Source organism: Taeniopygia guttata, chromosome 29 (assembly GCF_048771995.1).
Source record: "Taeniopygia guttata chromosome 29, bTaeGut7.mat, whole genome shotgun sequence".
Taxonomy (NCBI): Eukaryota; Metazoa; Chordata; class Aves; order Passeriformes; family Estrildidae; genus Taeniopygia; species Taeniopygia guttata.
Window position 1 is genome coordinate 3,730,253 of NC_133054.1, and position 25,431 is coordinate 3,755,683.

Below are 25,431 nucleotides of genomic sequence, written 5' to 3' on the forward strand. Positions count from 1 at the left end.
TTCTGGGCAGATCCAAGGTTCCCACGTCCCTGCTGCCAAACCAATGTCCCCAGCACCATCCCCATGTCCCCACTGCCAGCCCCATGTGCCCACTGCCAGCCCCATGCCCTCCTGGTGCCCTGTTTTTGGGGCGCTGCTGGAGCTGCAGAGCTGCAGACAAAGAGGGGATGGGATTTGGGCATCGCCCACCAGAACAAAGGACCAGGTGGCCCTGGCTTTGCTGAGTAGAGAAAAACCAGGAGATTTGGCTCCCACCAGGCTGGTCCCAATGGCAGGTGGCTGTTTTGGGGCACCCTGACCCCAAAGCAGCTCAGCCCCCGGCCCTGACCCCACTGTAGGTCCATCTCTGCATGGGAAATGCCTCCTGCCTTTGTTCTCCTGCCGCCCCAAGTGATCAACACCAGCGTGGAGCCTCTCAGGGTGTCCCCATTGTGTCCCCAAAGCCGGGGGTTTTTGGGGCTCACAGCAGCCCCCTGCCTCGGGGACCACTCTCCAGACTAAGGAGAGCCCCCCCACCCTATTGCCCTGAGCTGAGGGCGGGGGGTGCCTCACAGGGCGGGGGGCGGCTCAGCTCCGGTGGGTGATGTGGGGTGTAGGGTGAGGGGCACCGAGTGCCACAGCCCCACTGCCCCCCCAGCCCCCTCCCATCTCCTTGGGTATGGACGACCACAAGTCCTGCACCGACCGCTGCCAGGCAACTGGGGGGGTTGCTAGGAGACCGGTTGCTAGGAGACAGGCTGGGGACCCCCCCCTCCCCCACATCCCCCTCCCCAACATCCATCCTGGGGCCTGGTGGGCGGGGGGGTTGCAGGCAGACAAGGCTTCCACCACTGCCTGGCCTTATTGTCATGGTGGGGACACCATCCCCGGGACCCCCAGTGCTGACCCTGAGGGTGGGGCACCATCCCCGGGACCCCCAGTGCCTGACCCTGAGGGTGGGGCACCATCCCTGGGACCCCCAGTGCCTGACCCTGAGGGTGGGGCACCATCCCTGGGACCCCCAATACCTGACCCCGAGGGTGGGGCACAGGACCCCCAATACCTGACCCTAAGGATGGGGCACAGGACCCCCAATACCTGACCCCAAGGGTGGGGCACAGGACCCCCAGTACCTGCTCACTCTGCTATGCCAAGGGGGGTACACAGGCCCTGGGGTGCCCCAGTGCCCACCCTCCTGCACCCTGCCGTGGAGGTCAGCAGCCCTGTGCCCCCCAGCCCTGCTGGGTGCCAGCGCGGGGGGCTGGCACAGCTCCCGGCCTCCCCAGCTCCTGCACTCCCACTCGCCTGGGCTCTGTTGACTGTTGGTAGCAACGTGGTGGCTCCTGGTGACGGTTGCTGTCCTCCCCCCACCCTGTCCACCCTGTCCACCCCCCCAGTGCCACTGGGTGCGACCGATCCTGCACCTTCCCGAGGTCCCTCCTGGCTGCACAGAGTCCCCATGGCTGTCCCCACCCTCGGGGTCAGGCACTGGGGGTCCTGGGGATGGTGCCCCTCCCTCAGGATCAGACACTGGGGGTCTGGGGATGGTGCCCCTCCCTCAGGATCAGGCACTGGGGGTCCCGGGGATGGTGCCCCTCCCGCAGGATCAGGCCCTGGAGGTCCCAGGGATGGTGCCTCACCCACAGCCAAGCAGGGTGGGGCACTGGGGGTCCCGGGGATGGTGCCCCTCCCTCAGGGTCAGGCTCTGGGCTGGGTGACTCGGGGGCTCCCAGAGCTGGCATCTCCTCCTGCGTGGGCTGATTTCCTGGCTGCTGGACTCCTGCCCGTGGCACAGCCGAGATTCCCAGCCTCCCCCAGTTTGGGCCCTCCCTGGAGATGACAAATTGGTGACCTCGAACCCCAGGGCTGGGACATGCCACCCCCAGGGATCGAGGGGTCTCAGCCTCATCAGGGGCTGTGCTGGCTCGGGGCTGACAACCCAGACACCGGCTGCTGCTATTTTTAGCCTGTTTTCCCGCAGAACCCAGCTCCGTCTGTCTGTCCGTCCATCCGCTGCCACCATCGATGTGACAGGTTCATTCAGATGGAGGGACAGGGCAGCTCGGGGGGGCCCGCTCCTTTCCGGGGTGCCGGATGAGGCCGTGGAGCGGTGGAGGGGCCCCGCCGCCCCCCGGTGCCCCCCGGTGCCCCCCAGCTGGCCGAAGGTGGCACTGGGGGGGTGGACCCGCGGAGGGGTGGCACCCACCCCTGACCTCACCCCTGCCCCACCCGAAGGGCAGAGGGAAAACCCCTCCAGCCCCGGTGTTTGGGGCAGCAGGGAGGTGCCACCGGTGTTCCCGCAGCCTCCGTGTCCCGGTGCCCCCTCCCGCCACCCCGCAACCCTTCCCGCCCCCTCCCGGAGCCACGACAAAAGGGAGACTCGGTTCGGGGGTGGGGGGCACTGCGGGGAGCGGGGGAAGGCGCGGGGGAGCAGCCGTGGGGTGCGGGGGGCTGCGGGCGCGCTGCCCGTGGGGAGGGGGCTGCGGCACCGCCTGCGTGCGGGGCGGTTCCGCAATGCGGCAGAGCCGCGAATAAAGGAGCGGTGGAGGGGTGGGGGTGAGGAGGGAGAGACCCTGCTGCCGGAGGGGTCCGCCCTCGGCCCGGCCCCCCTAAAGCATCCCTGAGCCCCAGCACGGCCCCGCAACCGGCGTGGGGGGGTCTCGGAGGGCTCCGGTGGTATCGGGGGCTCAGGGGTGGGTGTTGCTGGGACGGGCACCCCGGGCCGGGGCGTGTGCCAGCACCGGGGATGTGCCCAGGGAGTGGGGGGACACCGGGGGCTCAGGGAGGGAGGGACACTGAGGTGTGCAGGCGGTGACGGGACACCGGGAGTGCTCAGAGTGGGGGGAACACTGAGGTGCCCAGGGACTGACGGGACACCGGGGAGCGTGGGGTCTGTAATTCTGTCTCGGGGCCCACCCCAATGTCCCCATGCTGTCCCAAACCCCTCTCTGGCCTTTGGAACGTGACTCCCACCCGCGTCAAACCAACCCAGAGCTGGGGAGGCAGGGTGGGACAGGGCACTGCACCCCGGGGGTGGGCGTGAGATGCTCCCCCGGCCCCGTCCGTCCTGCCCCACAGGACCTGCCCCGCGTGGGTTCCCCCGGGGAGCAGCCCCGGGGCTGGCAGGGAGCAGGGCGGCGGCGGGCACAGGAGCCGGCGCGACGGGAGCCCGCGGGGCTTCCCACGGGAACGGAACCGGGATGGGGACGGGGGTGCGGAGAGGGATTACCGGATCCCCGAGGCCTCCAGCCCAGGCGGGGCCGGGGGGCTCCTTGGGTAGATGCAACACCTAAGGCTGCGGCCGGGGGCTTCAGGGACCCATCCTGCCGCCGACTGAGCCCCCCGCCTCAATACCGCAAAGCCCCCCGCCTCTAAAGCCTCTCGTAGAGCCCCCTAAAGCCCCCCCACACCAGTGTTCCCCCGGCCCCGCTGCCCCTAATGCCTTCCGACCCTTCTGAGCCCCCCAATGGCGCCCTGACTGCCCGCCAAGCCCTCCCAGCCCTCGGGACCCCCAACCCTCGGGACCCCAACCCTTGGGACCCCCAGCCCTCGGGACCCCAACCCTCGGGACCCCAACCCTCGGGACCCCCAACCCTCGGGACCCCAAACCCTCGGGACCCCCAACCCTCGGGACCCCCAACCCTCGGGACCCCAACCCTCGCGAACCCCAACCCTCGGGACCCCAACCCTCGGGACCCCCCACCCTCGGGACCCCCAACCCCCGGGACCCCCAAGCCCCGGGGACCCCCAGCCCCGGGGACCCCAACCCTCGGGACCCCCAGCCCTCGGGACCCCCAGCCCTCGGCACCCCCAGCCCTCGGGACCCCAACCCTCGGGACCCCCAACCCTCGGGACCCCCAGCCCTCGGGACCCCCAACCCTCGGGACCCCCAGCCCTCGGGACCCCCAACCCTCGGCACCCCCAACCCTCGGGACCCCCAGCCCTCGGGACCCCCAACCCTCCGCCCCTCTGTCCCCGCCCCCTTCCCCGCCCCTGACCACGCCCATCTCCACACGAGGCCACGCCCCCTCCCCGCCCCTTCCCGCCTCCCTCCCGCCGCATTCCGCTGCGCTGACGTCACCGCCCACACGCTCCCCCCCCGACTTTCGAACCGGCCAATCAGAATCGAGGCGGGGCGGGGTGGGCGTGGCCGGAGCGCCGCGCGGCCCGGGGGCGGAGCAAAGCCACGATAGCCCCTCCCCCTGACCACGCCCCCATGAAGCCCCGCCCCCTGTGGTATAACGGGGGGGCCCCACGGGGCGGAGCCGCCTCCCTCCTCAACGGCTCCGTAACAGTTCGGGCAGCGAGCGGCCATGGTGAGGGCTGGGGGGGTCCCCGAGGGGGCACCGAGCGGGGTGGGACCCCCCGGGAGTGCGGGACCCCCGAGCAGCGCGGGGGCTGAGAGGCGGCTGCGTGCCGGGGCCCCCCCATGTCCCCAGCAGCACGTGGGGCTGTGCGCTGGAGGGGTTGGGAGTTCCTCGCGAGTTCAGGACGACCCGTGGGGCTGCCGAGTTCTTGCTCGGCCTGGGTAGGACTTGAGGTGGGGGTGCGTGTGTCCCCCCGGATCGGGGGCTTCCCCCAGCCGGGGGTCGCTGCCCGGGGTGCTGATTCCCCCCGGGCTCCCTGCTAAATGCGTGGGAGTGGCACCGCGAGTCCTGGGCTCCCACGCGGGTACTAAACACGGCCCCGCAGCACCCCTCGGGAGAGGAACAGGACATGAGAGGGTTTGGGGGCACCCCCACTGCCAACCTCTCCTGGCTCTGTTCGCTGGGACACGCGTGGACATGAGTCACAGCAGAGTGGGGCGATGGCAGCCGGGGCAGGTTCCAGCGTGGCCCGGGCACAACCACGAGCGGCTGCCACGGGGAAAGTCCTCCCGGTCAGCAGAGTTTGCTCTTGCCCCGGTGGAGGTGGCTGCCCGCGGTTCAGGGCTGCGGCAGGCCCGGGACAGTCCGGGGTTGTGCAAGGGCCGGTGGAGAAGAGACTGGCTCCACGTTCCACGGGTGAGGAACGTTCCACGTTCCTCCACGTGAGGTCCAAGGTTGCCCCATAAGTGATGAGCAGCCCCCTGGGGAAGGGGCTGAAGTGTCCCTGCCGGTGTGTGATCCGTGGGTGGAGGGGACTGGAGATGGTGGGGACCGGAATAACCCTGGGGAGCCCCAATACTCCAATATTGGGTCCCACCTCCATGGGGGGTCAGGATGGGACCCCCAGAGCTGACCTGCTGTGTCCCTGGTACCCCAGGGCTGTGCACGCTGGTAGCCCCAGTCTGGTCCGTCCACACCTCCCTCCCTCCTCAGCTCCTGGGTGTCTCCAGCAGGAGTTTGGGGTGATGCTGGGCCAGCCCTGCACGAGCCAGGGCACAACTGGGGTTTGGGGGGGCTGAGCCTGTGCCCACCACGTTATCGCTCAGTCCCTAGTGAGGAGCAGCAGGATGGGACCCCCAGAACTGAGCACTCCCTGCAATGGGCCCAGGCAGGATCTGGCCCCAGCCAGCCTCGGGCAGGGACCCTTCCCAGCTGGGTGCCAGCCCGGTGGGTGCTGGGGTGGCACAGAGAGGGGACAAAAGGGGTGACCAGTGGCGTGTGCCCCCACAGCGCGAGTGCATCTCCATCCACGTGGGCCAAGCGGGCGTGCAGATCGGCAATGCCTGCTGGGAGCTGTACTGCCTGGAGCACGGCATCCAGCCCGACGGGCAGATGCCCAGCGACAAGACCATCGGCGGCGGGGACGACTCCTTCAACACCTTCTTCAGCGAGACGGGCGCCGGCAAGCACGTGCCCCGGGCCGTGTTCGTGGACCTGGAGCCCACGGTGATCGGTGAGGGCGCGGGGGGCGGCCGGCGGGGCGGGCGCTGGCGGCGGGCGCTGGGTGCTAACGGGGCCCGGGGCTGTCCCCGCAGACGAGGTGCGCACCGGGACCTACCGGCAGCTCTTCCACCCCGAGCAGCTGATCACGGGCAAGGAGGATGCGGCCAACAACTACGCCCGCGGGCACTACACCATCGGGAAGGAGATCATCGACCTGGTCCTTGACCGCATCCGCAAGCTGGTGGGTGTCCTGTGGGGTCTCATGGGGCGGGTTCATCCTTGCGGGGATGTGGGGACAAAGGGAAGCTCTGGATGTCCCTGGGCAGGTCCTTCTCAGCCCATGGGCACTTTGGGGCAGAGGGTGGGGCTGTCCCACTAGGGACCTGCTGGCCCTGTCCTAGCCCAGTGCTAAGCCTTGCCAAGGGGAGGAGGGTGGGAAGCCCCATGGCCAGGGCAGGGGGGGCAGGACAGATGGTTTGGGTGCTGGTGCAGCACTGGTTTGACTGGTGTGGCTGCCCAAGCTCTTTGAACCGCTGGTTCCCACGCTGGGTCTGGCGCCGGGGTGGCCTGACCTGCTGTGCCAGCGGCTCCGCTCTGGGAGCTCCTGGCACATCAAAGGCTGAGCTGGCTGCCCGTGGGCACTTGTGGGATAAGAGCTTGTTCCTGCTGCACCTTCTTGGAAAAAGAGGGGGTGAAACCATGGTTGACTTCCAGAGCCTGCTGGGTTGTCTCCCAAGAGCTGAGGTGTCCAACGTGTAAGGTCAGGGCCACCTTGTTCCCCACCCTGGTGGCTTCTGCCATGGTACTGGAACACCCTAATACTATCCTCATGTGGCCTCAGTGAGGAGAAACTTCTGTCTGGAATAAACATGATCCTCCTTGTCTCTACTGAGTGTCCCCAAATCCCTGCAGAAAGGGGTCCCTTTCCCTGGGCCTGAGATCCTGGGACAAATGTTTGCCATACTGGGAGGAATATTTGCCTTTCTGGGCAAGTCAGTAGCAGCTGAAGTTCAGAATTACTGACAGTTTGGACTTGTTTTCCTCTTCCCACCTGGCAGGCTGACCAGTGCACAGGGCTGCAGGGCTTCCTGGTGTTCCACAGCTTTGGCGGTGGCACCGGCTCTGGCTTCACCTCGCTGCTGATGGAGCGGCTCTCTGTCGACTACGGCAAGAAGTCCAAGCTGGAGTTCTCCATCTACCCGGCCCCGCAGGTGTCCACGGCCGTGGTGGAGCCCTACAACTCCATCCTCACCACCCACACCACCCTGGAGCACTCCGACTGCGCCTTCATGGTGGACAACGAGGCCATCTACGACATCTGCCGCCGCAACCTGGACATCGAGCGTCCCACCTACACCAACCTGAACCGCCTCATCAGCCAGATCGTGTCCTCCATCACGGCCTCGCTGCGCTTTGACGGAGCCCTGAATGTCGACCTGACGGAATTCCAGACCAACCTGGTGCCCTACCCCCGCATCCACTTCCCGCTGGCCACCTACGCCCCGGTGATCTCTGCTGAGAAGGCTTATCACGAGCAGCTCTCGGTGGCCGAGATCACCAACGCCTGCTTCGAGCCGGCCAACCAGATGGTCAAGTGCGACCCACGGCACGGCAAGTACATGGCGTGCTGCCTGCTGTACCGCGGGGACGTGGTGCCCAAGGATGTCAACGCCGCCATCGCCACCATCAAGACCAAGCGCACCATCCAGTTTGTGGACTGGTGCCCCACTGGTTTCAAGGTGGGCATCAACTACCAGCCGCCCACGGTGGTGCCCGGGGGCGACCTGGCCAAGGTGCAGCGCGCCGTGTGCATGCTGAGCAACACCACGGCCATCGCCGAGGCCTGGGCCCGCCTGGACCACAAGTTTGACCTGATGTACGCCAAGCGGGCGTTCGTGCACTGGTACGTGGGGGAGGGCATGGAGGAGGGCGAGTTCTCGGAGGCCCGTGAGGATATGGCTGCCCTGGAGAAGGATTATGAGGAGGTGGGGGCTGACAGCATCGAGGGCGATGAGGAAGGGGAGGAATACTAGTGCCTTGTCTCTGGTGTTGCACTGTGCTGCCGCTCATTAAAATGCCTCCTCCCAACGCTGCCTCCTTCATTGTGCTGGGACAATCTGCCTCGGGGTGACCTGGGGGGACGTCCCAGGGGAGGAGGGGACTCAGCTGGGCTGGCTGCCCGGCCCTGCTGCCAGCTGGCACAGGGGCTGTGCTGGGAGAGGCCGGGGGGTTGTGTGGGGTTGGGGTCCCTGGCTGGGTCCTGTGCTATGAGCTGGCACTGCCCTGCTGGGCTGCCTGCAGTGGGTGGGGGGCTCATGTCCCCCTCAGCGTTCTGCTGGCACTGGGGGTTACAGGTGAGGGGGGACCCCTGAGAGTCCCCAGTGTCCTGCCCAGACCTGGTGCAGACGGGCTGGACGTGGTGTCATGCTGCTGCTGGCACAGAGCCACTCTCGGTGCGGTTCTCTGCAGAGCTGGGAGGGGGTCCTGGGCGGGGGAGGGACCCTCCCCACAGCCTCTGGGCAGGGCACCGACTCCTTCCCGTAAGCGCGGCCGTAGCTGCCCGGAAAGGGGGGGCTCGGGGGGGTTGCAGAGCCCGGTGTCCTGCGCTGCCCCGCGCATGGCCGCTCCCGCCGAGCCGAGTCACCGCGGCCCCGACAGAACGGGAGAGGGGTACATGAGAGGGTCCCCCCTCCCTGCATGCTGAGCACCCCGTGCAGAATGGGACCCGGCTCAGAGGGGTGCTCTGCCTGAGCCCTGCAGCCCCCAGACCCTCTCTGCATCCCAGCTGGGGGGTCTGCACCCCCGTGCTGCCTGGGGGGGATCCCATGAGTGTCTCTCCTTCTGATGCAGCGCAGTGGGGGGATCCTGTGTCTCCCGGGCACCCTCCGACCCTCTCCCCTTTGCCCCCGGTGCTGCTGGCTTCCTCTGCAAGCCCCTCGCCTTGCATCCCAAGGGGGTCTCCGAGCCCCCCTGAAGGAGAATGCCTGCAGCCCTACACCCAGCAGCGCCTGCCCCTCATCCCGAGGGGTGTCCCCGACCACCCCCAGCCCCTTTCCCCGCCCCCCCGAGGGGACATCTGCGGCCCCGGATCCTCCCCGTGGCCGGGAGACCCCTCCCCTCTCTCTGCCCCGTACCCCCGGGTCCCCCCGGCGGGGCGGAGCCGCTGTCCGCTATAAACAGGCGATACCGGCAGCCACCGCCCTCCCGGTGCAGCCATGAGCCGCCGTGACCGCGACCCCGGGATGCCGCCGCCTCTCACCGTGGCCCCGGAGCGGTTGGCGGCGGCGGCGGCGGCGCGGGGCGCGGAGCGGGAGGAACTGGCGGCACTGAACGATCGTTTCGCCGCTTTCCTGGAGCGGGTGCGGGCGCTGGAACGGCAGAACGGGACCCTCCGCGCCGCCCTGGGCCGCGCCGCCGCCGCCACCGGGCCCCGCACCGGGCTGGTACAGGGGGAGCTGCGGGGGCTGCGGGAGCGGCTGCAGCGCCTCGGCCGCGACCGGGACCGGCTCCAGGCTGAGCGGGACGGGCTCGCCACCGACCTGGCGGCCCTGCGGCAGCGGTGGGCCGGCGGTGGGGCCGGGGGAGGCGGCGGGATGGGGACCGGGGATGCGCCGGGATGAGGGATGCAGCGGTGGGGAGTGGAGGGTGTGCCGGGGAGCGGGGAATGCACCGGGATGAGGCACGAACTGGGATGATGGATGAAGTGCAGTGGGAAGCAGGGATGTGTCGGGATGAGTTATGCACGGGATGGAGACTGGGGAATGTGCCAGAGAGGGACTGGGGGATCTCCTGCATGAGGAATGTGATGGGATGAAACTTGCACCAGGATGGGGACAGGAGGATGCAGCGGGATGGGGATGGGGATGGGGTAGGGACTGGTGAATGTCCGCGGAGGAAGAGCCCTGGGAGGGGGGGATACGCTCAGCAGACCCCGGGAAAGGCCCCCGCGATGCACGGAGGGCACTGGGAGGCACTGGGAGGCACTGGGAGATGTGGGCTCTGCGGAAGGGCGGGGCACTGGGAGGGGCAGGGCAAGGGTGGGGACACTGGGAGGGGATTGCTGCGAGCGCTGGGGGACGCTGCATCCATGGCCTCCGCTGTGTGTGCGACAGGAGGGGGTGGTCTGCACCACCCCCACCTCCCTCTCACCCCTTGCTGTCTGTCCCCAGGCTGCAGGACGAGACACAGAAGCGTGAGGATGCCGAGAAGAGTCTGGTGCTGTTCCGCAAGGTGGGGGGACTCGCGGGCCCCTCACGCAGTGCCCGTGATCCGTGTGTGGTCCGTGGGTGATCCGTGGGTGCAGGGGACCGGGAATAACCCTGGGGAACCCCAATTCTCGGCTCGCCGGAGGTGCTGGTGGCGTGAATGGCACCAGTCGGAGCAGGGTCCCACCTCACTGGGGGGCCAGGATGGGACCCCCAGAGCTGAGCACCCACTGTGTCCCTGGTACCCCAGGGCTGTGCACACTGGTAGCCCCAGTCTGGCCCCAAAAGCGGGGGTCCCTCCACACCTCCCTCCCTCCTTCCTCAGCTCGTGGGTGTCTCCAGCAGGAGTTTGGGGTGATGCTGGGTCAGCCCTGCGCATGCCAGGGCAAAAACAGGGTTTGGGGGGGCTGAACCTGTGCCCACCACCACCAGCACGGGGGGGGCTCCAGGATCACCTCATCCTCTCCACGCTGCCCTGCAGCTCATCCCGGCATCTCCCACAGGACGTGGACCACGCCACGCTGTCTCGCCTGGAGCTGGAGCGCAAGGTCGAGCTGCTGATGGACGAGATCGGCTTCCTCAAGAAGCTGCACGAGGAGGTGGAGGCCGGGGTGGGATGGGGTGGGGAGGGGAGGGGGAACAGCTCAGGTCCTTGTGCCACGACGTGAGCGATGCCCACGCACCCACGCAGGAGCTGCGGGACCTGGAGGGGAGCGGCCCCAGCCCGGCGGGGCTGGCCGAGGTGGAGACGTGCAAACCGGAGCTGACGGCTGCGCTGCGGGAGATCCGCACCCAGTACGAGAGCATCGCCGTCAAGAACCTGCAGGAAGCCGAGGAGTGGTACAAGTCAAAGGTAGCTGGGGCTGGGAGGGATTTTGGGGGGCTGAGCCCTCCCCGAGCCCTGACTCGCTCTGCCCGCGCAGTTCGCCGACCTCTCGGACGCAGCAAACCGTAACCACGAGGCGCTGCGCCTGGCCAAGCAGGAGATGAACGAGTCCCGCCGGCAGATCCAGAGCCTGAGCTGCGAGGTGGACGGGCTGAAGAGCGTGGTGAGAGCCGCGGAGTGTCCCCGGGGGCTGCAAGGACCAGACCCCCCCACCCCCGGCCCTTTGCAGCCCCTTCTCCCCCCGCAGAACGAGGCGCTGCAGCGGCAGATGCAGGAGATGGAGGATGAGTTCGGGGAGGAGATCGGGAACTACCAGGACGTGGTGGGGAGGCTGGAGCAGGAGATCCAGCAGATGAAGGAGGAGATGGCGCGGCACCTGCGGGAGTACCAGGACCTGCTGAATGTCAAGATGGCCTTGGACATCGAGATTGCCACGTACCGCAAGCTGCTGGAGGGCGAGGAGAGCCGGTGAGGGGAGCCTGGCACGCTGCGTGCCCCCTCTGCCGATGGGGAAGGTCCCCCGCCTCGAGCCATCCAGTTATTGTGGGATTTTCCTGGGAGGAGGCAGCTCCAGGCCTTGTTCCCACAGGAAAACAGGAGGTTCCCATGGGAGCTTCTTGCTGCTGAGATAAAGGCAAGGCCGGGGGATGGCGGGGGAGCTGCCCCCAGCTCCGCTCCAGGTGCCAGCCTGGCAGCCCACGGGCACAGCCCCCAGCTGAGCTGGCATTTGGCTCACAGACTCGAGGATGTGGAAGGGTCAGGGCCACTGGCAATGTCCAGGAGACCCAGCCCCTCCTCATTCCCCTCTCCCCCCCAGGATCACCATCCCACTGCACCCCACCCCCTCCTTCAGCACGAGGAGCTCAGGTGAGTGACAAACTGGGGGTCCTCCACTATGTCTGGGGGTCTTTCCTTGGGGGTAAAGACCCCGTGTGGGTATGGGCAGGTCCCTGTGCTCCTGCCCAGGGTGTCTGGGAGGGCACAGGCTGCTGATGGCTCCTCTGTGCCCAGTGCTGGAGCCCCAGCCAGCCGAGAGCCCAGCACGGAGGATGGTGCTCATCAAAACCATCGAGACACGGGACGGGCAGGTGAGAATTGGGGTGCCCTGTCTGGGCGGTCCAACCCTGCCATGGGATTGATCCCCAAATTCTCCTCTTGCAGCAAGTGGTGACAGAGTCGCACAAGGAGCGAGCGGGGAAGTGACAGAGAGGAGCTGCTGTGGTGGCCCCCACTCCATGTGGGGGTTTTGCCAGACCCTGCTGCGTCCTGGGTGGGGTGTGGAGCAGAGCAGGGGGGCTGGGAGTGCCCCAATTCCTATTCCTGCTGTCAGCCCCACGGGACAACGCTGTGCTGTGTCCCTGTGCCTTTGCAGCGTGTCCCTGTGCCTTGTCCCCCCACTATTTATCGCTATTTATTGCCTATTGATTATTCTCCCAACACAACCCCAGCTGGATTTAATATCGAGTGTTCCCCACGCTGCCCCGGGGCCGAGGGGGTCCCGGTTTCCCTCCTGCCACCAGAGCTGGCACCGGCTGCACCGGGGCTGGCGGCTCCGGTGGCACCCGAGCGCTGTCCCCTGTGGTGTCACTGCCACGGGGAAGGAGCCTCAGTCCCCTGAACCCTCCGAATCCCCGGGGCTCCCGCTGCCTCCCGGGACCCCGCGACTTCCGGAGGACCGACGGGCACGCCCGGTATCCCGGAGGGCTCCAGGCCCACGGAGTCTCCGTCCGGAGACGGATCGGTGCTGCCGGAGCATCGCAGGACCGGGGCGGCACCTCCGGGAGAGCCGCGCTCGGTCCTTACCGGGAGAGCCGCGCTCGGTCCTTACCGGGAGCGCCGCGCTCGGTCCGTACCGGGAGAGCCGCGCTCGTTCCGTACCGGGAGCGCCGCGCTCGGTCCGTACCGGGAGAGCCGCGCTCGGTCCTTACCGGGACCACCAGAGGGCGCCACCCGCCCGTCCCGAGCGCTGCCGCGGATTAATTCCGTGTTAATTCCGGATTAATTATGGGTTAATTACACCATGACGAGCCTCTGGGTGTGCGGGGAAACACCCTGATTTCTATAATTGAGTTATTTTAAGCATTTTTCTTTGCATGATTAATTGCGTTCAACCAAATTATTCAAAACTGCCTTAATGCAAGATTTGCTTATTAGTTTTGCTATTTTAAGCAAATTTTTGCATTATTTCATTATTTTCAGCATTTTTTTTGCACCGCTGATTGAATTATTTTAAGCAGATTACGCACAATTGCGTTATTTAAACAAATCTTGCACACATAATTGCCTTATTTTAAGCAAATGCTGCATTATTGCATTTTAACTATTTTTTCAATTGTGTGAAGTACTTTCTTGCATTGTTGTGTTATAGCAAATTATTTAAAATTCCATAATTTCATGGAATTTTTGCATAATTAATTGAGTTATTTTATGCAATTTTTGCACCATTAATTACACAAACAAAATAATGTAAAATTGCATTCTTTTAAGCTGGGTTTTTGTTTTTGTTTTTTTTTTTTCATGAGTAATTACGTTATCTTAGTTAATTTTTTTCGCATGAAACCTGGATTATTTTAACCTATTTTTTGCATAATGAATAGCATTATTTTGTGAGGGAGGGGAAGCTGTGCCAGGCGGTTTTGGTCACAGCGGACCAAGGAATGGCCCTCCCCAGGACGGGATCAAGGCGGGAGCCCCCGGCAGGGTGACAAAGCCCCGGCAGGGTGACAAAGGCCCGGCAGGGTGACAAAGCCCCGGCAGGGTGACAAAGCCCCGGCAGGGGTGACAAACACACAGTCCCAGTCCCCTGAGAAAGGGTTTAATGAGGGGAGGGGGCGGCACCGCTGCTGCTCTCACGGACAGGGGGTTCGGGGGGACAGACAGACAGACAGACAGACAGGGATGAACACTATGTACAGGCACCCCCCGGCCCACCCGTGGGGGATCCCCCCTGGAGCAGGGCTGGGGGCGCTTGCAGTCCTGCCAGACTGGGATTTGGGGCGGGGGGCTCTTTGGTTTCGGGGTTCAGGCTGCGCGGGGGCGCTTTGTCCCGAGCGGGGCGAGCGGGACACGCTCCGAGGCACCGCGGTGAGGGCCCAGTAAAACCAGTTCCCCACGCCGGAGCCACCGGGAGGGTCGGGGCTGTGCCTGGGACCCCTCCCGAACCAGGCTGATGCTCAGAGGCTGCAGAACGGGGGGCTCCAGGGGTGTTCCCCACGTCCCCCCAGGCACCAACCCGGCTGTGAGAAGGATTCCCACCTCTGCCCAACACTCCGCGACCCCCAAGGGCACAGAGGTGCCCACCTGAGGGCAGGTACCCCCCGTTAGGACAGCGAGTTGAGGAAGTGGCTCTCCCCTGCCAAGGTGCTCAGCATGGAGCTCATGTCCCCCACTGCCATGTTGGCACCCCCAGAGGAGGGCAGCAGGAGCCCCCCGGCCGGGCTGGGGGGTCCGGGCAGTGCCGGGGGGGTCTCCACGTCCTCCACAATGGCAGCGAAGTCAAGGTGCGTGTTCTCCAGGTCCAGCGAGTCCAGGCTGTTGGCCACCTGCTCCCCCGAGTCCAGGTAGTAGCAGGAGGTGCCCTTGAGTCCCTCCGCGCCGTAGTGCCCGCTGCCCCCGCAGCTCGCTGCCCCCTGGCACAGCAGCTTGTGCCCACCTTTGCCCCCCTGCCCATGGGGGCCCTGCCCCGGGTAGTACAGGGGGAGGCTCCCGGGCCCCTCGGACACGGGGCGGGCGTGGGGCAAGCGTGGCAGGCGGCGGGCACCGGTGTCCACCCCCTCATAGCCATGGCCCGGCTGTGCCAGGCTGCCCGGGTAGCTCGGGCTGGGTTGGTGACCCGGTGGTTTCGGGCCACCCGGAGGGTGCGGGATCATCTCGGGGTTGAAGCAGGGGGGGCTCAGGAGGTGCTGGGGCTCCGCCAGGCTCTGCAGATGATCCGCTTTGGGTTGGTAAGTGCAGTACCTGGGGCTGAGGTAGGGCGGGGCTGGCATGGCCTGGCACTGCCCGGGCTCGCTGCCCAGCCCCACGCCTGCCACGCTCCCCTTGGCGGGGGGCTGCTCCCCCCACATCAGCGCCTGCTGCGCCTCCACGTAGCTCCGGACCATCGCCTCTTTGCTCTGCAGGGTGGGGGTCGGGGCTCTGCGGGTGCCCGGGCTGGCCATGCCCATGTACCCACCCGGTGCGGGTCCTGCGGGGGGGTACCCACCCGGCCCCACGTCCACGGCGTGGCCGAAGGCAGCGGGGGCCGCTGAGGGCGCGGCCAGCTTGGCAGCGGGGCAGGGAGCGAGCGCTGGGCTGGGCGCTGGGTACCGCTGCTCGGATTTGATCTGGAGCCGGTTAAAGCGATGCCCCCCGGGAAATTCTTGGTCCTGGCATGAGCTGACCAGTTTGGGGTGCTGCCCGCAGGCGCTGGGATGGGGGTACTCGATGTTTTGGTGGGGACAGTGCGGCCCGGGCGCGGCGGGAGCTGCAGCAGCCGCACTTTGCCTGGAGCTCATCCCCAGCGCGCCCTGGGGGGATCCAGCCCAGGGCTCCGGCACAGCCCCGTTCCCAGCAGGCAAACTGGGGAAGCGCTGGTTCATCTGGCACTGCGGGAGGGAGAACTCGGGCTGCAGCAGCCCCTCCTCCATGTCCCCGTGTGTCCCCACCATGGTCCTCTGAGCATCGTAGATGCCACCCTGGAGCTCCACGCCGCTGCCCTGGCACGGGAAGCTTTCCTCGGGGTAGCTCAGGTACTGATCCATGTCCAGCAGGCCGGACTCGGGGCCGGGACCCCCCATGCTCTCCAGGAAGACGTTCTCGGTGATGCTGGGGGGGCGTGGGGAGAAGCCGTGGCGCTGCAGGTTGGCCTCGGAGCCGCCCAGGGGCTGCAGTGCCACCCTGCCCGCGCCTGGCACGCTCACGTTCCCCACGCTCTTGAACCGCTGCACCCTGGGCACGGCCGGAGGCTTGGCCACCGTCCGGGCAGGGTCGCTCGCCCGTCTCACGCCGTGCCGGGGCACCAGGTGGGCAGGGCCGCCGCCCGGGTAGCCGGGGTGCTCCTTGGAGCCGTGCCTTCTCAAGGAGCCGTTGGCGATGCAGCGAGGCCCGGCGGGCGCGGGGTAGGCAGCGGGCACGCCGCTGTGGGCACCGGGAGCCACCCGCTCCACGGCGGGCAGCGGGGTGGGCGGGGGGCCGCCCGTGGCCGCGGCGTACTTGGCCTTGAGGCGGTACCGCTGGGCCGGGGTGAGGCTGCCCACCCCCGGCAGCCCCCCGCACACACCGGCATCGCTGGAGCGCCGCGACACGTCCGGAGAGGCGGGATTGTAACCGTCCACCGGGCACGGCCCACTGGGCACAGCGCCGGCATCGCCGCCTGGGCACGGCCCGGCCAGGTAGGGTGACACCAGGGACGAGCGGCGGCTGACGGTGTAGGCAGAGCTGACGGTGCTGGTGCCGCTGCTCCGGCGCTCGCCCAGGGCCGCCAAGCCCAGCTCTGCCGCCGACAGCTCGGCGATGCGCCGGTGCGAGGCCGCGGGTGGCACCGGGACACCGGGCACCTCCCCGGGCAGGCCTGAGGGACAGAAGGAGGAGTTACCCCGGGACACCGCCTGGCGTTTCACAGCAGGGACAGGAGCCACCTCCAGAGCTGGGACGTGGCTGTGCCATGGTTGGAGCCCGCGAGCACAGGGAGCAGGTGGCAACAGATGAGCAGAAGCTTCATTAGGTTGGAAAAATCATGGAATTGTGGGATGGTTTGGCTCAGGAGGGATCCTGAAGACCACCCATGCCCCATGGGCAGGGACACTTTCCACTAGAGCAGGTTGCCCCAGCCTGGCCTTGGATGTTTCCAGGGATGGGGCAGCCCCAGCTTCTCTGGGCACCCCTGCCAGGGCCTCCCCACGCTCGCAGGGAAGAATTCCTTCCAATATCCCACCTAACCCTGCCCTCCTTTCCAACGTGAAGCCATTCTGCCTTGTCCTGGCACTCCAGGCCCATGTCCAAAATCCCTCTCCAGTTCTCCTGGAACCCCTTTAGGGCTCTAATGTTTCCCCAGATTTTGGGGTCCAACACCAGCAAGGCGTGGAAACCTCAGGCTGCCCACCAGACCTCTGCACACACTTCCCACGGGCCAGGCCCCCCAACCCACGGGGAGAGGCACCCCGATCTCACCGGCTCCGGGGATGGGTGGCAGGTTCAGGCCCTTGGAAGCCGCCGGTTTCCTCAGCTGCTTCAGCTTGTCGATGCGAAGGTTTTCCAGTTTGTGGAGGGCCATGAGCCCCGAGGTGCCCATGGGCTCCACCACGTCCTCCAGAGTGGACAGGTCCTCGTAGCTGCCGCCGGCGTTTCCTGCCATCTCCACGCCGCTGTCGTTGTTGGTGGTGCTGCCCAGGGGCGAGTGGTCACTGCTGCACGAGGACTGCCCACCCGGGCTGGGCTGCGGCTTCTGGGGAGAGCAGAGCATGGCCAAGCAAAGGGGACACACTTGGAATCACCATGAAGGTTGGAAAACCCTCTGAGATCACAGAGCCCAGCTGTTAACCCAATGCTGCCATGTTCACCGCTAAACCACGTCCCCAAATGCCACATCCCGGAGTTTTTAGGACAGTGATTCCATAGGGCAGCCCATTCCAGTGCCTGACAACAAAGAAATTTTCCCTAATATCCAACCCTGGAACAGCTTGAGGCCGTTTTCTCCTGTCCTATCACTTGGGGATGCCCTCCCAGCACCAAACCCTCCCTCCCTCCGTCCTCACCAAGGCCAGCTCAGGCACCAGGAGTTTCCCATCGTCCTTGCGAGCCTCTCCGGGGCCGTTTGCATCCTTCTCCTGCTTCATCTCCGGGGGGGCACTGGGGGTGGGCAGTGCCCGGCCCGGCCCCACGTCCCCTCGGTGCTTTTTGGTGACGTGGGCGTCGGGGCCGTGCACGGTCTTGACGTGTTTCCGCAGGGAGCTGGGGTCGGTGTAGCGCTTGGTGCAGCCCGGAATCTTGCACACGTACGGCTTCTGCCCCGGGAAACGGCGGGCACGGAGGAGGGAGGCTGTCAGCCACAACTGCAGCCCCCTCCCCACAATTAAAGCCCCCTTGGCACCCTCTGGAGAGGGCTGAGGGTGGCATTAGAGCGGGTGAGTCCCCGTGGAGGGCGCACAGCGAGCTCGGGAAGGCAGAAGGAGAGAGACGAGTAAAGGGACCCCAGGGGGAACGCTGGCGCTGAGGGAGATATTTATAGAGGAAAAGAGGGGGTTGGGGAGTTGTCAGAGGATGGGAATGATCCGGGAGCTCCCGGGGAACCCTGCTGGGGCCGTACCTCGTTGGAGTGGGTGCGGTTTTGGTGCTTGGCGCGGTCGGAGGCGTTGGAGAAGGCTTTGTTGCAGCCCTCGTGCTCACACACGTAGGGTTTCTCCCCCGTGTGCGAGCGCAGGTGGGTCTTGAGGTTCTCCAGGCGGGAATAGGCCTTGTTACATCCCTCAAACTGCGCCAGAGCAGGTGGGACGTGTCACACGCTGTCACCAGGACTTGGACCACGTCATCCCACATCATCCCGCATCATCCCACATTGTCCCACGTCATCCCACATCATCCCACGTCGTCCCACGTCATCCCGCGTCATCACACGTTGTCCCACGTCATCCCACGTCACCCCACGTTGTCCCACGCCATCCCACGCCATCCCACATCGTCCCCCATCATCCCATATCATCCCACCTCATCCCATGTCGTCCCACGCCATCCCTCATTGTCCCACGTCATCCCACATCGTCCCGCATCGTCCCACGTCGTCCCATATCATCCCATGTCGTCCCACGTCATCCCTCATTGTCCCATGTCATCCCACATCACCCCATGTCATCCCTCATTGTCCCATGTCGTCCCACGCCATCCCACGTCATCCCGCGTCGTGCCACATCATCCCTCATTGTCCCACGTCATCCCGTGTCACCCCACGTCGTCCCATGCCATCCCACGGCCCTGGCACATCTGCCAGGGACTCACATCTCCCCTCCCAGCACACTGCCCCGCTCAGCCCCTCCTCCCACCGTGGCACAGCCTTCACCCCGGGGCTGCCCCGTGCCACCTCCCGCTGTCCCTGTCCCTGGCAGCCCCTCAGAGCGTCCCCACGGGGGAAGCCCAAACTGGCACTGACAGCAGCACCCACTCCCCATCCTGCTTTAATTCAGGAACACATTCCACTATCCCAAAGCAGCGCTGGGGCCGTGCGGCTCTGGGTTTAGATGGGATGTTGGGAAGAAATTCCTCCCTGGGAGGGTGGGCAGCCCTGGCACAGGTGCCCAGAGCAGCTGGGGCTGCCCCTGGATCCCTGGCAGTGCCCAAGGCCAGGCTGGACAGGGTTTGGAGCAGCCTGGGACAGTGGGAGGTGCCCCTGTCCGTGGCAGGGGGTGGGATGGGATGAGCTTTGAGGTGCCTCTAACCCAAAACATTCCATGAGCCCCACGCCTGTGCCCACCTGTGCCCACCCCCTGCTGCCACCCGGGCTCCAGTGCTACGCTGGCATGGGAAATGGATTTGTAGAAAATTCTTAAAGCTTGGCAGAAGGTTCATATAGTGGGTATTTGTATGGGAACTTTGAGATAGGAAATGTTGATTTAGAAATGTCACGGAATGGGACGGACATTGTTGAGAGAGAAATGAAACTAGAAATTAAGTTTTAAAGGGTGGTCTTGTAAATAAGACTGGATACTTTGGAGAAATAGAACTATGAAAGATGCATTGTAGGAGCATTTAGGAGGGGTAATTTTAGATGATTAGTTTTAAAGTATTTGTAGTATGGTGTAGTAAAAGCTGATAGACCAATAAATGCTTATAGTGTATTATAATTAAGAAATAATCAGCTTCTGATTGCGATGGTGTGAATTATAACGTGTTCTAATTCTCCTAAAACTAAAAATATAACAAAACTTTTTAAAACGCCTCTCAGTTACCCCACTCTAAATCAAAAAAGAGCACAATCCGACACACCTGACCCCCCTCTCACGCTCCCCCCTGGTTGCCCCGGCTGCCCCAGGATTTTGGAGGAGGTTTTGGCATCTCACCGTGCACTTGTGGGGCTTCTCGCCCGTGTGGCGCCGCATGTGCACCACCAGCATGTACTGAGCCTTGAAGGGCCGCTGCTCCCGCGAGCACGAGGCCCAGTGGCACACGAACTCCTTCTTCTCCCCGTGGATGTGCTCGTTGTTGATGTGCTGAGGAGGGAGAGCAGCGTCACGGGGCACTGGGGAGGGGGACAAGGATGGGGAGGTACAGGGATGGCATGGGGGAAAGGGGTGGAGGGGTCGGGGTGGGAGAAGGGGACAGGAGAGATTGGGGTGGGAGAAAGGGACATGGACAGATTGGGGTGGGAGAAGGGATAAAGGAGAGATTGGGATGGGAGAAAGGGACAGGAGAGATTGGGGTGGGAGAAAGGGACATGGACAGATTGGGGTGGGAGAAAGGGATTAAAGGAGAGATTGGGATGGGAAAAAGGATAAAGGAGAGATTGGGATGGCAGAAAGGGACAGGAGAGATTGGGGTGGGAGAAAGGGATAAAGGAGAGATTGGGATAGGAGGAAGGGATAAAGGAGAGATTGGGATGGGAGAAGGGATAAAGGAGAGATTGGGATGGGAGAAAGGGACACAGGACACAGGAGAGACTGGGATGGGAGAAAGGGACAGGAGAGACTGGGGTGGGAGAAAGGGACAGGAGAGATTGGGATGGGAGAAAGGGATAAAGGAGAGATTGGGATGGGAAAAAGGGATAAAGGAGAGATTGGGATGGGAAAAAGGGATAAAGGAGAGATTGGGATGGGAGAAAGGGATACAGGAGAGACTGGGATGGGAAAAAGGGACAGGAGAGATTGGGGTGGGAGAAAGGGATAAAGGAGAGATTGGGGTGGGAGAAAGGGGCATGGGCAGACTGGGGTGGGAGAAAGGGACACAGAGGGACTGGGATGGCAGGTGAAGACACCAGAGTTTGGGGGAGGACAGGTCAGGTGGTGTTTGAGGAGGCAGAGAATGCAGGGGATGTTTGAGGGATACTCTGGGAGGTCCAAGAGCAGCCAGAGGGGCCAAGGGAGTCCAAAGGATGTTCAGGGAGACACAGGACACTTGGAGGAAGGAAAGCTGGAGCAAAGGAGGGAGTCTGGAAGCACCAGTGGCTGAGGAGAACTGGGGGATGCACATCCCTCCCTTCCCAGGAGGGAACTTCCAGCATCATGGTGAGTTCCCAGGGAGGGTGGTGGGACCTGGAGGAGGATCACGGGCTGACCCAGGGGGATGCTGCCCAGCAGCCTGGGGGCAGATTTTGGGGTGGCAACAGCTTGGCAGCCCCTGACTCACGTGCACCAGCTGCTCCTGTGTGTCGAACTCCTTGGCACAGCCGTCCCAGTAGCAGTTGGTCTCATACACAGCCTCACACTCGGGTTTGCCATCCTCCTTCTCCAGCTCTTCCCGAACATCCAGCATGCCCAGCAAGGGGTCCTGGGGGGGGCAGGACAGCTGAGCACGCCCAGGCGTGACCCCACGGGACTGGTGTGGGACTGGGGGGATGGGAGAGGGGATCTGATGGCCTGGGATGTACCTGGGTGCCTGTGGATGCTGGGCTGGAGATGTCACCCTCAGATCGCTCCTCTGGGAATTTGGCACTCAGGGGGCTGCTCAGGCTCCACTCCAGCTTCAGCTGCTGCCGGGCAGGGGAGTGGGAAGCAGTGAGCAGGGAGATGGGCACCGGAACACGACTCACATGGATGCACAGCTCACATGGACACGGCTCACACAGATCCCCATGTACATGGGACCCCACTCACACAGACCCCCATGTACATGGGACCCCACTCACACAGATCCCCGTGTACATGGGACCCCACTCACACAGATCCCCGTGTACATGGGACCCCACTCACACAGATCTCCACTCACATGGAACCCAAATCACAGAGATCTCCACTCACATGGAACCCAAATCACAGGGATCTCCACTTACATGGAACCCCACTCACAGGGATCCCTCTCACACAGCCCCACAGCTCACACAAATCCCTCTCACAGGGATCCCTGTTACACAAATCCCTCTCACACAGACCCACAACTCCCAGGGATCCCTCTCACACTGATCACACTCACACAGATCCCTCTCACAGGGATCCCTGTCATACAAATCTCTGTCACAGAGACCCACAGCTCACACAGATCCCTCTCACAGGGATCCCTGTCGCACAAATCCTTCTCACACAGCCCCACAGCTCACACAGATCCCTCTCACACAGATCACACTCACATAGATCCCCCTCCCAGGGATCCCTGTCACACAAATCCCTCTCACACAGCCCCCCAGGTCACACAAATCCCTCTCACACAGCCCCCCAGGTCACACAGATCCCTCTCACACAGCCCCCCAGCCCCCCGGGCTCCCCCTCCCAGGGGTGCCCCGTACCTGGCAGTGTTTCAGGGCCCCACGGGTGGGTGCCTGCTGCAGCAGCCCCGGCCGCGTGGGCAGCTCGTGGGAGCTGCAGGGTGGGGGAGGCGTGTACAGGTGGCCTTGGCCCTTCTGCTGCCCGGGCGGGCTCTGGTACCCCAGGGACGGGCTGTGGGGAGCAGAGGGACCAGCAGTGACACTATCAGGAGACAGGAGCGAGCTCTGCCAGCCAGGGATCCCCATCATCCCCTCCCCACCCTGCTCCCGGCTCTCCCAGCACTCCCCAAGGTGGGAACGGGCACTCAGCTCCCTGCCAGGCTGCCGGGTGCCAGGGGGCTGAGGGCAGGTGCCCACCTGATGGTGCTGATGGACAGGTGACCGTAGGAGCCGCCGGCGGAGGCACAGCGGGAGTTGATGAAGGCCACCAGGGAGTTGGGGGAGGTGCGGATCACGGTCTGCAGGTCGATGCTGGAGTCGGACAGAGGGGAGATGGACAGTGCCCGCTTTTTGCCCAGCTTTCCTGCACCACGGGGCGTGGAGAAGCGGGAGCCTGGGGGGGCAGAGCGGGGGGCACTGCCCTCAGCGAGGTCCAGGGGTGCCGGGGACACCCCAAGGACACACGCCTGGTGTTTGGAGGCTGCAGGAGCGCCCCGAGCACGCCAGTTCACTTTGGATTTGGAACAGAGAGGTGCTTAACCCCCTCTACGGAATCCCTCCTGCCCCACGGCACCCCAAAACTCACCATCAGCAGGGTGGTCAGCTCCTGGTGCCAGCCCATACCCGCGGTGTCCGGGCTGATGGCACACGGGGAAATCAAGTCCTGGAGGAAGGAGGAGAGGTGAGTTGGGTGTGGGACAGGGACCCCCGGAACACCCCTGAGCTCGGGGGGTGGATCCGGATCCTGGAGCCCCCACCATGACCCACCTGGCGGTCCCGGGGTGGCGGGGGCTGGCCCGTGGGGTGGGTGCAGGCAGCAGTGCTCGCTGTAGCCGGTGGCCTGGGGTCCCGCGGGGTCGAACATGTCGCGGTGGGGCCCGGGGGTGTCTCAGGGGCACATCGGGGGGCGGCACGGGGGGCCCGGGGGGCGGCACGGGGGGTCCTGGGGGTCCTGGGGGGGGAGGGGAGGTTGGGTTTGGCCGCCAGGGGGCGCCGCAGCACGCGGGACCCCCATGGGCGGGGCTGGAGCGAACCTGAAATCGGGAGATTTGGGGATTTCGGGAAGAAATTCCTCCCCGTGAGGGTGAGGATGCCCTGGCACAGGTGCCCAGAGAAGCTGTGGCCGCCCCTGGAACCCTGGAAGTGTCCAAGGTCAGGTTGGACGGGGCTTGGAGCCACCTGGGATAGTGGAAGGTGTCCTTGCCTATAGTGAGGTGTCGGAAAGTGATTTTAAGGTTCCTTCAAACCCAAACCATCCCGGGATTCTGGGATTCTATGAAATGGAAAAGCGAAGCACAGCCGGAACCATTCCCGGGCCAAGGACCAGAACTGGCTCCCTGCTCCTCCCTTCCCAGGGATTCTCCAGCATTTGCAGGTCCCACCCAGCCCTGCCTTGCCCGTGGGTCCCCACCCTGCCCGCGGGTCCCCACCCTGCCCTGTCCCACCCACGCATCGCGCCCCTGCCATGGGGCTCAGCCCAGCCCACCGTCGATCCCCGCCTGTGGGGTCCTGCTCTGAGCCTGCTCCCACCCCCACACGGGGCCACGATTCTGCCCCAAATCCACCCCAAAGCCCGGGTCACCATCCTGTCCCCCCACTCCGCTCCCACTCACAGCCCTTGTCCTGTCCCCCAACTCCATCTCCACTTAGGGCCACCATCCTGCGCCCATCCATTCCCACCCCCGGTCCCTGTCCTGCCCCGAGACCCCGAGGGCTGACACCAAGGACAGGAGCAGGAGAAGCCACCACAGACTGGGTGGCACTGGGAACAAGGGCTCCTTCCCCCTTTGAAAGGCGGGGAGTCGCCCCAAACAAGGGGTCTGGGGGAGCGGGAGCCCCTCACCCCGCTGGGAAAAGCGCGGGGCTGCCTTTGGAGCCGGGGGGGCTCGGGGGGCAGCAATTCTTCCGCATGAGTTGCCCCTTTGAAAGCTCGTCCAGGGGCTTTGTGAGAGTGTCAGGCAGGAAGAATGGAGGGGGGGCAGCGGGGCAGGCAGAGGGGAGGGGGCTGCCCAGGAAGGTGGTGGAACTGGGGGGGAAAGGGGACAGAGAGACGAGGAGGAAGCGGGGGGCAGAGGGCAGAGAAGGGGGCTCTCACCTGGCCCCTGGGCCTGGGCCTCGCAGCAGAATTTGGGGATCAGCCCCGGGGAAACCTCGCCCTGCCCTCACCCTGCCAGGATAAGCAGGTTTGCAAGCCCTTCCCCTAAATTCTGTGGGGTTATGGGGTGACCCTGGCCACCCGGCCCTCTGTGCACGCTGCTGCTCAGGTGTGTGTGCAACACAAATGCAAACAGGGATGTGGGATCCAACTCACCAGAGGTGCACGTGTTTAGATGAAAAATGCTCAAAACCTGACAAAAAACTCAAATAAGGTGCATCTACATACAAACTTTTAGATAAAAAAATATTAACTTTGAAATAACATAAGACAAACATTGTTAAAAGAGAAATAAAACTAGAAACAAGTTTCAAATGCTTGAAAACTCATTATAAGCCCAGAAACGTTTATCGTGCATTGTAATTAAGAAATAGCTTCTGATTGCGATGCTGTGAATTATAACATCTGTATTGTCTCACGCTTCACGTGAGGCTGAAAATGGAATAAAAGGTTTTCAAACATCCCTCTGGGTCAGAGAAGAGCATAACCTGACAAATGTGCACCTGGGAGGTGATGGGGGTTGGGGCTCAGCAAAGCCCCACTTCCCCCTCCCCACAACCATCACCTGAGACCCCCGTTGTCCTGGTGACCTCCAGCCTGTCCCCCTGCCCTGGGCAGCTTCACACACCTGCAAGGACCTTGTGCAGCTCCAGAGCACAGGTACGGCCACGGGAGCACCCACGGCACGGGGACAGCCACAGCAGGCCCGGGACACATCAGAGACACCTTCTGCTCACCCAGGTGGCTCCAAGCCCCCTCCAACCTGGCCTGGGACATTTCCAGCCTTCCACCCGTGTGCCCAAGGTGTCACTGCACACGCGGGTACAGCCCAGCTCACACTGTCCCCACCTCAGCCT

General features: G+C 64.5%; 3 protein-coding genes across 3 annotated transcripts; 2 read left to right on the top strand and 1 right to left on the bottom strand.

Annotated features, from left to right (window-relative positions):
• The first annotated feature begins 4,251 nt into the window (after window positions 1-4,251).
• LOC115490530 (tubulin alpha-1C chain) lies at window positions 4,252-7,877 on the top strand. The gene is made up of 4 exons (XM_030259454.4): window positions 4,252-4,295; window positions 5,577-5,799; window positions 5,882-6,030; window positions 6,848-7,877. Exons 1-4 carry the CDS (start codon window positions 4,293-4,295, stop codon window positions 7,820-7,822), a joined length of 1,350 nt encoding a protein of 449 aa, XP_030115314.1. The 5' UTR covers window positions 4,252-4,292; the 3' UTR covers window positions 7,823-7,877.
• Window positions 7,878-8,916: 1,039 nt separating this feature from the next.
• PRPH (peripherin) lies at window positions 8,917-13,365 on the top strand. The gene is made up of 9 exons (XM_030259469.4): window positions 8,917-9,348; window positions 9,959-10,019; window positions 10,498-10,593; window positions 10,686-10,847; window positions 10,918-11,043; window positions 11,128-11,348; window positions 11,698-11,747; window positions 11,892-11,968; window positions 12,042-13,365. The coding sequence occupies exons 1-9, from the start codon at window positions 9,005-9,007 to the stop codon at window positions 12,081-12,083; spliced, it is 1,179 nt and encodes a 392-aa protein (XP_030115329.3). The 5' UTR covers window positions 8,917-9,004; the 3' UTR covers window positions 12,084-13,365.
• Window positions 13,366-13,679: 314 nt separating this feature from the next.
• GLI1 (GLI family zinc finger 1) lies at window positions 13,680-23,334 on the bottom strand. The gene is made up of 11 exons (XM_030259299.4): window positions 23,188-23,334; window positions 23,006-23,083; window positions 22,618-22,813; window positions 22,282-22,432; window positions 21,430-21,531; window positions 21,189-21,329; window positions 19,907-20,056; window positions 18,163-18,327; window positions 17,612-17,860; window positions 17,028-17,301; window positions 13,680-16,428 (listed from the first exon to the last, which is right to left on the bottom strand). Exons 1-11 carry the CDS (start codon window positions 23,282-23,284, stop codon window positions 14,201-14,203), a joined length of 3,831 nt encoding a protein of 1,276 aa, XP_030115159.4. The 5' UTR covers window positions 23,285-23,334; the 3' UTR covers window positions 13,680-14,200.
• Window positions 23,335-25,431: the final 2,097 nt, after the last annotated feature.

Coding starts and splice junctions, on each gene's coding strand:
- LOC115490530 (XM_030259454.4), top strand. Junction 5,800..5,881: donor CCTGGAGCCCACGGTGATCG/GTGAGGGCGCGG, acceptor CTGTCCCCGCAG/ACGAGGTGCGCACCGGGACC. Junction 6,031..6,847: donor TTGACCGCATCCGCAAGCTG/GTGGGTGTCCTG, acceptor CCCACCTGGCAG/GCTGACCAGTGCACAGGGCT.
- PRPH (XM_030259469.4), top strand. CDS start 9,005: ATGAGCCGCCGTGACCGCGACCCCGGGATGCCGCCGCCTCTCACCGTG. Junction 10,020..10,497: donor GTCTGGTGCTGTTCCGCAAG/GTGGGGGGACTC, acceptor CATCTCCCACAG/GACGTGGACCACGCCACGCT. Junction 10,848..10,917: donor AGGAGTGGTACAAGTCAAAG/GTAGCTGGGGCT, acceptor CTGCCCGCGCAG/TTCGCCGACCTCTCGGACGC.
- GLI1 (XM_030259299.4), bottom strand. CDS start 23,284: ATGTTCGACCCCGCGGGACCCCAGGCCACCGGCTACAGCGAGCACTGC. Junction 21,330..21,429: donor CAGCATCCACAGGCACCCAG/GTACATCCCAGG, acceptor TGCCCCCCCCAG/GACCCCTTGCTGGGCATGCT. Junction 18,328..19,906: donor AGAAGCCCCACAAGTGCACG/GTGAGATGCCAA, acceptor GCTCTGGCGCAG/TTTGAGGGATGTAACAAGGC.